Source organism: Rhinoraja longicauda, chromosome 19, assembly GCF_053455715.1.
Source record: "Rhinoraja longicauda isolate Sanriku21f chromosome 19, sRhiLon1.1, whole genome shotgun sequence".
Classification (NCBI taxonomy): Eukaryota; Metazoa; Chordata; class Chondrichthyes; order Rajiformes; family Arhynchobatidae; genus Rhinoraja; species Rhinoraja longicauda.
In genome coordinates this window covers 26,393,586-26,405,071 of record NC_135971.1, presented here as the reverse complement: position 1 = coordinate 26,405,071, position 11,486 = coordinate 26,393,586, and the positions used below count along the sequence as shown (strand labels likewise).

General features: G+C 49.9%; 1 protein-coding gene across 1 annotated transcript; it reads left to right on the top strand.

The window, feature by feature from the left end:
- Nucleotides 1-578: 578 nt before the first annotated feature.
- LOC144602905 (uncharacterized) lies at nucleotides 579-9,398 on the top strand. Its single transcript, XM_078416026.1, is given in 4 exon segments — nucleotides 579-1,136; nucleotides 1,881-2,427; nucleotides 2,430-3,374; nucleotides 9,127-9,398. Coding segments are annotated over 4 exon segments (2,322 nt in total).
- Nucleotides 9,399-11,486: the final 2,088 nt, after the last annotated feature.

The window sequence follows — 11,486 nt, the reverse complement described above, 5'->3', positions numbered from 1 at the left end:
TGTCTGTGCTCCTGTCTCTGCTGGCTTGGACTGCTCCCCTGTGGGTTACCTGACAGCTAGCGCTGCAGTCATCAACTCGCAAATTGCTAACGCTAACGCTAACAGCTGCCTGGCTGCCTGGCTACCTCCTCTGCCTGCACGTCCTCAGCTCCCTATTAACCCTTAGGCTGCTCAGCTTCCTCGGTCCTCATAGGCCTTGCTCTGGATCAGCCTGTTGTGCCTGCTGTGACGTTTTGATCTCTCCGGGCTCTATGCTCCTTCGCTCCTGCCTGGCATGGCACTGCCTGGCATGGCACTGAAGTACTTCGCTGCGAGGCTGCTCCAGCTCAACAACCACTCCACTCCACCATGCATCTCTGCCATCATCAACCACGGACTTCTACGACGACCCAAATACATCCACAGAGGCTCCGGTCACAAGTTTGTCTACTCCCAGACCGGTCACTCCATCCCTGCACTCTGGTCAGCTGATCGGACTTCCACTCGTCCATTACGTCATCATAACAACGCACACGAGCGCCCCCTGTCTACAAGCCCTGGCTAAATCACCCGTGTCCATCCACACCACACAAAGCAACATGAAGCTCACTCTGTTAAATATCCGGTCCCTCGACAATAAAAGCCACATTCTGAATGACTTCATCCTGGAAAATAAACTGGACTTCCTCTGCCTGACAGAAACCTGGCAACAACCTCTGGATTACCTCCCACTCAACCTCACTACACCCAACGGATACTCCTACATCAACAAACCACGCTCGGAGGCCCGAGGTGGTGGGATTGCCGTAATTCACCGACAGGACTTCAAGATCAGTCTCATCTCCATCTCATCTGCACCTTCATTTGAACACCTGGGTTTTAAACTCTCTGGCCACACACAATTAGTCATGGCAGTTGTCTACCGCCCTCCCAAACCACACCCATTATTCCTCTCTGACTTCTCCGACTTTCTGACCCAGCTCTGTTCTTTCTCCCCCTCAATCCTCCTCCTCGGTGATTTCAACATCCACATGGACTCCACTGGCTCCACAATAACCGCTGACTTCACTGATATACTCAACTGCTTTAACCTCACTCAACACCTCAATTTTCCCTCCCATAACCGTGGGCACATTTTGGACCTTGTCTGCTCCGCTGGACTAAATCTACATCACCTCTGTGGCTCCGACCCCACCCTCTCTGATCACTTAGCCATCACCATGTCTGTCAACATTCCCACCCCAGCTCCAAAGCAAAAACGCAAAATCAACTTCCGTAAGTTGAACTCTGTTTCACCTACCTCGCTCTCATCCTCCCTTTCTGAAATAATGTCCGCCTCTCCCTTCGTTGACCTCCACAGCCCCTCTGACCTCACTGACTACTACAACCGCACTCTCTCCTCCTGCCTCGACCAGCTTGCACCTATAAAAACCAAAACAGTTTCCTTCACCCACTCTGCTCCCTGGTTTACCCCTGAACTCCGCGTGATGAAAACTCATGCCCGCCAACTTGAAAGACTCCGCAACAAAACAGGTCTCACAATTCACTCCCAAGCCTACAAAGACCACATGCAGCACTACAAAGATGCCCTCTCCCGCGCCCACTCCACCTACTACTCTCAAATAATTCACTCTGGCTCCGGAAACCCCAAAACACTCTTCTCTACAATAAACAAACTCCTCAGCCCCCTGGACACCATCTCCCAATCATTCACAGTTGACAAATGCACCACTTTCCTTTCATTCTTCCAAAGCAAAATAGACAACATCTACAGCACCTTAACCACCAACGCACCTGCTCCCCCTCAAACCACCTGCCCCCCCTTATCCTGTCAGCCCCTGCCTCAGTTCTCCCCAATCTCCACCACCGACCTCTCTGACCTCTTCACAGGAATAAAAACTGCCACCTGCTCTCTGGACCCCATCCCCTCCAGCTTTGTCAAGGCCTGCCTTCCTGCTCTCTCTCCACTTATCACTGCAACAATAAACTCCCTGTCCACTGGCATCGTCCCGCCATCCCTCAAAATCGCTGCTGTCACCCCCATTCTGAAAAAACCTGGTCTAAACCCTGACACCCCAAACAACTTCAGACCAATCTCCAACCTACCCTTTCTGTCCAAAGTTTTGGAACGTGCTGTAGCTTCCCAACTCAAATACCACCTCTCTACCAATAACCTCTATGAAACTTTCCAATCCGGATTCCGCTCAAACCACTGTACTGAAACTGCGCTCCTCAAAATCACAAACGACATTCTCCTCTCCTCCGACGCTGGCAACCTCAACATCCACATCCTACTCGACCTCAGCTCCGCCTTTGACACCATAAATCACTCCATTCTCCTCACCCGACTTGAAACCTCCCTTAACATCACCGGCACAGCCCTATCCTGGTTCAAATCTTACCTCTCTGACAGACACCAGTTCATCTCCATTAACAACTGTAAATCCCCAAAGCTCCCCTCCCCCAAGGTGTCCCCCAAGGCTCAGTCCTTGGCCCCCTCCTATTCATCCTCTACCTGTTCCCCCTTGGTCAATTAATCCGCCGTCATGGTCTCAACTTCCACTGCTTCGCCGATGATATCCAGCTCCTCATCTCCACCAAGTCAATCTCCCCCACCACACACTCTACACTGACAAACTGCATCACTGAAATAAAATCTTGGCTTCAATCAAATTTCCTCAAACTCAATTGCAACAAATCTGAAATCATCATCATTGGTCCAAAAACGCTCACCAAATCCACCCAAAACTTCATCCTCAACATTGATGGTCTCCCAGTATCCACCTCCCCTCACATCCGGAATCTTGGAATCATCTTTGATCAAACCCTCTCCTTCGACAAACACATCAAACACATCACAAAGACAGCCTTCTTCCACCTCAAAAACATTGCCCGTCTCCGTCCATCCCTCTCCTCCACAGCTGCAGAAACCCTCATCCACGCCTTCATCACCTCCCGTCTGGACTACTGCAACAGCCTCCTCTATGGCGCACCCTCAAAAATCATCAGTAAACTTCAATACATTCAAAACTCCGCTGCCCGTCTACTCACCCACACCCCGATCCGTGACCATATCACCCCCGTCCTTTATAAACTCCACTGGCTCCCCATCCCCCAGAGAATCCAGTACAAAATCCTCCTCATAACCTACAAAGCCCTCCATAACCTGGCCCCATCCTACCTGACCGACCTCCTCCACAGGCACACTCCCACCTGCACCCTCCGCTCTGCTGCTGCCAATCTCCTATCCCCCCACATCCGGACCAAACTCAGATCCTGGGGGGACAGGGCTTTCTCCATCGCTGCTCCCACCCTATGGAACTCACTACCCCAAACCGTTAGAGACTCCTCCACACTCACCACATTCAAGACATCGCTGAAGTCTCACCTGTTCGGTACTGCCTTCAACCACTGAAGGTCACCTCACCTTCTGTCTCCTTTCTCTGTTCGTTTATTTATTTACTTATTTATCTATTTATTCATTTCCCTATATTCTCTAAATCTCTGTAAAGCGTCCTTGAGTATATGAAAAGCGCTATATAAATAAAATGCATTATTATTATTATTATTAAACCCGCTGACAAGGGAGGGGCTGTGGTAGTCTGGCGTGCTGACTTCTACCGGACCGAGGCCAGACGACAACTATCAGACACCTCTTCCTACCTATCCCTGGACCATGACCCCACCGATAAACACCAGACCTTTATCAGCAGCACCATCACGGACCTCACCATCTCCGGCGATCTACCCCCCAGTGCCTCCAATCTCATAGTTCCCCAGCCCCGCACGGCCCGATTCTACCTCCTACCCAAAATCCACAAACACAACTGTCCCGGCAGACCCATTGTCTCTGCCTGCTCATGCCCCACCAAACTTATCTCTACCTACCTCGACTCCATCCTATCCCCCCTGGTTAAATCCCTCCCCACCTACGTCCAAGACACCTCACACGCTCTCCATCTTCCGTTTCTTCCTCGACCGTAGAACCAGTCAATCCCCATCGACCAACACTCTCCTCCGCCTAGCAGAGCTGGTTCTTACCCTCAACAACTTCTCCTTTGACTCCTCCCACTTCCTCCAAACCAGAGGCGTAGCTATGGGCACTCGCATGGGCCCTAGCTACGCCTGCCTCTTTGTCGGGTACGTCGAACAAACCCTGTTCCAGACGTACACTGGCCCCATCCCCGAACTCTACCTCCGCTACATCGACGACTGCATTGGTGCTACCTCTTGCACCCATGCAGAACTCACTGACCATACACTTCACCTCCAATTTCCATCCTGCCCTTCAATATACCTGGACTATCTCCGACATCTCCCTCCCGTTTCTGGACTAGGGCTTCCGAGATGTCCTCGTTCTTCAGGAAACGGGGCTTCCCCTCCTCCATTATAGATGAGGCTCTCACTAGGGTCTCTTCTACATCCCGCAGCTCCGCTCTTGCTCCCCCTCCCCCCACTCGCAACAAGGTCAGAATCCCCCTCGTTCTCACCTTCCACCCCACCAGTCAGCGGATCCAACATATCATCCGCCGATTGCCGAGGCTTACCTGAGGCTGCCGCCGCCGACCTCCACCGCCTCCCCGGGGCCGTTGCCGCCGACAAGCGAGGCCTCTGCACCGCCACTGCCGCCCACGTCCTTCCCGACCACTTCACCGCCGCCCACGCCCTCCCCGGCCATCCGCTGACCGAGCCGACCGCCACTTACCCGGACTCCAGGTCCCCGCGGGCCTCCCCCAGCGACCGTGCTGACCCGCGCCGCTCCACCGCCCAACAGCAGGTCACAGCCGTCGCTGTACCCGGCCCCCGGGACCAACAACAGGCTGCAGCTCCACCCGGCCCACACACACCGCGCTGGGCCCACAGCCCCCACCAGGCAGAGCCCCTCAGTACTGCTGGGTCCTACTGCCCACCCTCTACTACAGGTAACTGCAGCAGGGGTTCCACTGGGTCTCCCCCTTCCCCCTCCAGCCAGGCGACCCCCAGTACTCCCCACATCGGTTCTCATGCCTCCCTCTGCCCAGCTAACCCACCACCCCCCCACCATACATCCCCTCCACCTGCCCCCCTGCCTCCATCCGACCCCAACCCCCACCATTGCCGGGTGTTCACCATCCCCCCTGACCTCCCCCTTTCAGACACCGAACGGTCGGTCCTCAGCAGAGGCCTTACCTTTGTTCCCCTTCGCCCCCACATCAACGAGTTTCACGTCCGCCATGATGTGGAGCTCTTCTTCCGCCGCCTCCGCCTCCGTGTGAAGGAGTCCCGACCCCCCACTGATGACCCCTTCTCCCGTCTCCAACGGACCCCCTCCACTTTTACCCCCCAGTATGGCCTACTACCCCCACTAGAACTTTTTATCTCAAACTGCCGGCGTGACATCAGCCGCCTCAAATTTTCCACTCCCCTGACCAACTCCAACCTCTCCCCTCCTGAACGTGCAGCCCGCCACTCACTCAGCAACAACCCGGACATAATAATTAAACCCGCTGACAAGGGAGGGGCTGTGGTAGTCTGGCGTGCTGACCTCTACCGCACCGAGGCCAGACGACAACTATCAGACACCTCTTCCTACCTATCCCTGGACCATGACCCCACCGATAAACACCAGACCTTTATCAGCAGCACCATCTCCGACCTCATCACCTCCGGCGATCTACCCCTCAGTGCCTCCAATCTCATAGTTCCCCAGCCCCGCACGGCCCGATTCTACATCCTACCCAAAATCCACAAACACAACTGTCCCGGCAGACCCATTGTCTCTGCCTGCTCATGCCCTACCGAACTTATCTCTACCTACGTCGACTCCATCCTATCCCCCCCTGGTTAAATCCCTCCCCACCTATGTCCAAGACACCTCACACGCTCTCCATCTCCTGGATAACTTCCGGTTCCCAGGCCCCCACTCCCTCATTTTCACCATGGATGTCCAGTCACTCTACACCTCCATCCCCCACAAGGATGGTCTCGAAGCCCTCCGTTTCTTCCTCGACCGTAGAACCAGCCAATCCCCATCGACCAACACTCTCCTCCGCCTAGCAGAGCTGGTTCTTACCCTCAACAACTTCTCCTTTGACTCCTCCCACTTCCTCCAAACCAGAGGCGTAGCTATGGGCACTCGCATGGGCCCTAGCTACGCCTGCCTCTTTGTCGGGTACGTCGAACAATCCCTGTTCCAGACGTACACTGGCCCCATCCCCGAACTCTACCTCCGCTACGTCGACGACTGCATTGGTGCTACCTCTTGCACCCATGCAGAACTCACTGACTTCATACACTTCACCTCCAATTTCCATCCTGCCCTTAAATATACCTGGACTATCTCTGACATCTCCCTCCCGTTTCTGGACCTCACCATCTCCATCACAGGAGACAGACTAGTGACGGACATTTACTACAAGCCCACTGACTCGCACAGCTATCTGGACTACACTTCTTCCCACCCAGTCCCCTGCGAAAAGTCTATCCCCTACTCCCAATTCCTCCGTCTACGCCGCATCTGCGCCCAGGATGAGGTGTTTCAGACTAGGGCTTCCGAGATGTCCTAGTTCTTCAGAAAACGGGGCTTCCCCTCCTCCATTATAGATGAGGCTCTCACTAGGGTCTCTTCTACATCCCGCAGCTCCGCTCTTGCTCCCCCTCCCCCCACTCGCAACAAGGACAGGATCGCCCTCGTTCTCACCTTCCACCCCACCAGCCAGCGGATCCAACATATCATCCACCAACATTTCCGTCACCTACAACGGGACCTCACCACTGGCCATATCTTCCCATCCCCTCCCCTCTCTGCGTTCCGCAGAGACCGTTCCCTCCGTAACTCCCTGGTCCACTCGTCCCTTCCTACCCAAACCACCCCAACCCCGGGCACTTTCCCTTGCAACCGCACGAGATGCAACACCTGTCCCTTTACCTCCCCCCTCAACTCCATCAAAGGACTCAAACAGTCTTTCCAGGTGAGACAGAGGTTCACCTGCACCTCCTCCAACCTCATCTATTGCATCCGCTGCTCTAGATGTCAACTTATTTATATCGGCGAAACCAAGCGCAGGCTCGGCGATCGCTTCGTTGAACACCTGCGCTCGGTCCGCATTAACGCAACTGATCTCCCGGTGGCCCAGCACTTTAACTCCCCCTCCCATTCCCAGTCTGACCTCTCTGTCATGGGCCTCCTCCAGTGCCAGAGTGAGGCCCGCCGGAAATTGGAGGAGCAGCACCTCATATTTCGCCTGGGCAGTTTGCAGCCCGGTGGTATGAACGTCGACTTCTCCAACTTCAGATAGCTCCTCTGTCCCTCCCTTCCCCTCCTCCTTCCCAGATCTACCTCTATCTTCCTGTCTCCACCTATATCCTTCCTTTGTCCCACCCCCGACATCAGTCTGAAGAAGGGTCTCGACCCGAAACGTCACCCATTCCTTCTCTCCCGAGATGCTGCCTGACCTGCTGAGTTACTCCAGCATTTTGTGAATAAATGACATTCTAAAAAGTGGAAGGAGAGCTTCTGTTCACATGCATCGGTAATGCTATTTCTGAAACACCATACAATGCTCTTTTTTTGAGGGGAGAGATGTGGGGGCTGATTTGCAGCTAGTGATTCGCTTCTTCTTAAGCGGCCAATTGGTGATTCAAAAAGTTCAAAATTGCATGTTGCTTTCAGTTATTTGAAAGGAATTCAAGTTTTGAATCTTGTTAAAAAAGAAGAAAAATGCATTGGTATTTTCTGTTTAAGATCCCCCCGAATATGTCAAGTTTTAGATGGTTTCTTTGTGCAGAATCTTGGAGAGCAATACACTGCATGGAAGCACACTTCATACCTCGACACACTCCACTACATTTTGCAATGATGCGTCAGGAGTAACTAGCATTGTGTAGATGAAACTATAGTTGATGTATGATTACTATTAATCCCTACTATTTAAAGCTGAAAGAAGTGGATGAAATAAATCAAAAATTAAATGTAACGTATGAAATTTTCCATTACCTGGCAACTTTGGACCTTAATTAATCAGTTATCAATCCTGAGTTGGAGAACTACAGTGATCATTTTGATCTGTCCTTTTTAACAGACGACACAACTGTGGTCGGTCTGATCACTGGAGGAGAGGAGTCTGCATACAGAGACGAGGTCTGTGCTCTGTCCAAATGGTGCGAGGCAAATAACCTAGCACTGGATACCAGTAAGACAAAAGAAATGGTACTGGACTTTAGGGGACACAGAGCGGATCCTACCCCACTTTTTATAAATGGGGAGGAAGTGGAGAGGGTCTCCACCTTCAAGTTCCTGGGGACCACCATCTCCCAGGACCTCTCCTGGACTGCAAATACTACAGCGGTAGTTAAAAAGTCGAAGCAGAGACTGCACTTTTTAAGACTGCTCTGAAAAAACAAACTGAAGGAGAATCTGCTGGTGACCTTCTACCGCTCCACCATTGAGAGCGTACTGGCATACTGCACCATAGTGTGGTATGCTGGCTGCTCAGTTGCAGACCAGAAGGCCCTCCAGAAGGTTATTAAGACAGCAGAGAAAATTATCGGCTGCCCACTGCCTTCTCTGGAGCTCATCTCCAGCTCGCGATGTCTAAACAGGGCCAGAAATATAATCAAGGACAGCACAAACCCTGGATATGAACTGTTTGCTCTCCTGCCCTCTGGGAGCAAGGACCAGAACAAACCGACTCAAAAACAGTTTCTTTCCCTGGGCCATAAACACTGTGAATGGAAATACTTGACTTGATGTAACTTTCACTTTCTTTGCACTTTTTTAGCTACAGCATGTTAGGTGCAAAACTCATGTATTATTTATTAGTTTTTAATGGTTTTTATTGATATTGGTACTGATTGTATTGGTTCCTATATTTGTGCGGTTGTTTTTGAAAGATTTGCACTGTTGCACTGTTTCAGATGTAGCACATTTAATTTTGTTGTACTGCTCGTACAATGACAATAAAGGCATTCTAATTCTAATTCTAATTCTCAACGATTACTGCCCTGCAGCGCTCACTCCCATAATGATGAAGTGCTTCGAGAGGCTGGTAAAAAAAAAGCCTCGACTTCACTCCAACTCTAGACCAAGCCCACCGTAGCCTACAGCCGCCACCCAACGCAGTGGAGTATCTCCGAGGGTCATCGTGGTAAAGTTTCATTATTACCAAGAGATAAGGGAAGTCCTCCGAAAAGCTGCCCGCTTGGCCCCGCTGACACTAAATGATAAGCGAGTGAGCATTTTCCCAGACTACACCGCAGCGGTGGCTAAAAAGAGAGCGGCTTTCTCCGAAGCTAAGCGGCTACTCCGGACCTGCCAGGGCATAAAGTTTGGAATTCTGTACCCTGCGACTCTCCGTATATCGTTGTCGACCGGCCAAGATAAGCGGTTTGGAGACCCGTCGGAGGCGGTGGACTACATCAGGAAGAATCTTAAGCCCTAAGATTGAGATATCGACATACTCATATTAATGGCTAACTAGTGCTGGCGGCTAACCGGCATTAGTGGCTAACCGGCATTGATGGCCAATTGCTGGTAGCTGGTGCAGCGAACTGGCAAGGAGTCGAGTTATATGGTAAAGTTACGGTTCGAGTTGACCTTATTTCAGTATTCAACAGTCATATTCCCAAATTCACGTGTAATGTTGCCTTTACTGTTTAATACAGAAATGTTTTAATAATGACTAACCCATCTGAAAAATATTTCTTTGATATTTTATAATGACACTTAGCGTTGGAAATTATCCAGATGACTGAGATTTATGGACATAAGGTGACTGCTATGGTAACTGTTGTACAGAGAGGTTAATGCACATATTTTCCAATTAGAAATATTGTAAGTTCATTGTAATATAATCTTTATAAGATTATGGTTTGCCCTGTTTAGGGCTCATTGTCAGAGGTTTTTTTTTTCTCTATATGGTTATTTGCTATGTTACACTGGTAGTGGGGGATGCGATCTCTAGGGGACTGGTAGATCAGCAGGTGTTTCTAAGGCTCTGTTTTTTGTTTGTAGGTAGAGACTTCATTGTTTTTTTTTTGCTTTCTTACCATCTTGTAAAAAATGGATGACAACAAAAATAAGGACTACATCCGTTTCTTGAGTTGGAATATAAAGGGAATTAATAATCCAGTAAAGCGGAGCAGGGTCTTTGCACACTTAAAATCTCTGAAATCTGATATTATTTTCCTTCAGGAAACTCACCTCCGATCAAGTGAACATGTGAAACGGAAAAAAGCCTGGATAGGTCAAATATTCTGCTCCAAAAATGAGTTTAGCTCACGAGGTACAGCTATTTTAATCAGGAAGGGGATTCCATTTACCCTATTGTCGACCATCACCGACCCCAGGGGAGGGTATGTAGTTGTAACAGGCAATCTATATGGCACACAGGTGGCATTGGCCAATGTATATGGACCAAATTGGGACGACTCATCATTCTTCTCTAGCTTCATAACATCCCTCCCAAATCTCAATGACCACCAACTGATATTAGGAGGGGATTTTAACTGTGAATTACATTCCTATCTGGACAGATCCAACCCGAGACCTAATAGTAAAATCTCACATTCTGGCGCTGTTATCAATTCATTTATAGAATCCTATTCTCTTTTTGTCCCCTGGAGAAAAAATAACCCAAAAACAAAACAATATTCTTTTTTTTCCCCAGTACACCATTCTTATTCAAGAATTGATTTTTTTCTTGTAGATAGTAGGACCCTTTCCATGGACAAGGGGAGCCAGTGTAACAGTATTGCTATTTCTGACCACAGCCCTGTGCAACTAGATATATGCTTCCTAGACTGCCCTAGACCTCCACGCACTTGGCGGTTTCATCCTCTGTTGCTATCTAGGGAGTCCTTCAAAAGATTTATTTCTCAACAAATAGACATCTTTATGGAAATTAATAATACTCCGGACGTGTACTTAGCGACGATCTGGGAGGTGCTTAAAGCCTACCTTCGAGGCCAGATAATCTGATATACAGCATATGAGTGGAAGAAATATAAACAACGTCTGACAGAATTGTCCCACAGTATTGTGGAAATAGATCGTTTGTATGCCAATTCGCCAACACTTGAACTCTCCAAGGAGAAATCATTACTTAAGACGGAATTTGACAACTTATCCACCAGACCAACAGAGCAACTAATCTTCAAATCAAAGCAGATTTTCTATGAACATGGAAAAAAGCCAGGAAAACTTTTAGCTCACCAGGTCAGACAGTCCACAGCCACCAGTACTATTCCTGAAATTTTAACATCGCCGGGGGTAAAGACTACTGATCCAGACGCCATCAATGACCAGGCTAAGCAGTTTTATTTTTCCTTCTATGCTTCAGAACCACTCAGTGATCTATCAGGTATTCCTGCCTTCTTAGACAGCCTACACATCCCAGAAATTACCACAGAGGACCAGACACAAATTGACAGGGAAATATCAACTGAAGAAATATTACAAGCAATTAAATCGATGCAGAGCAACAAAGCCCCAGGACCAGACGGTTTCCCAATCGAAATATACAAAGAAT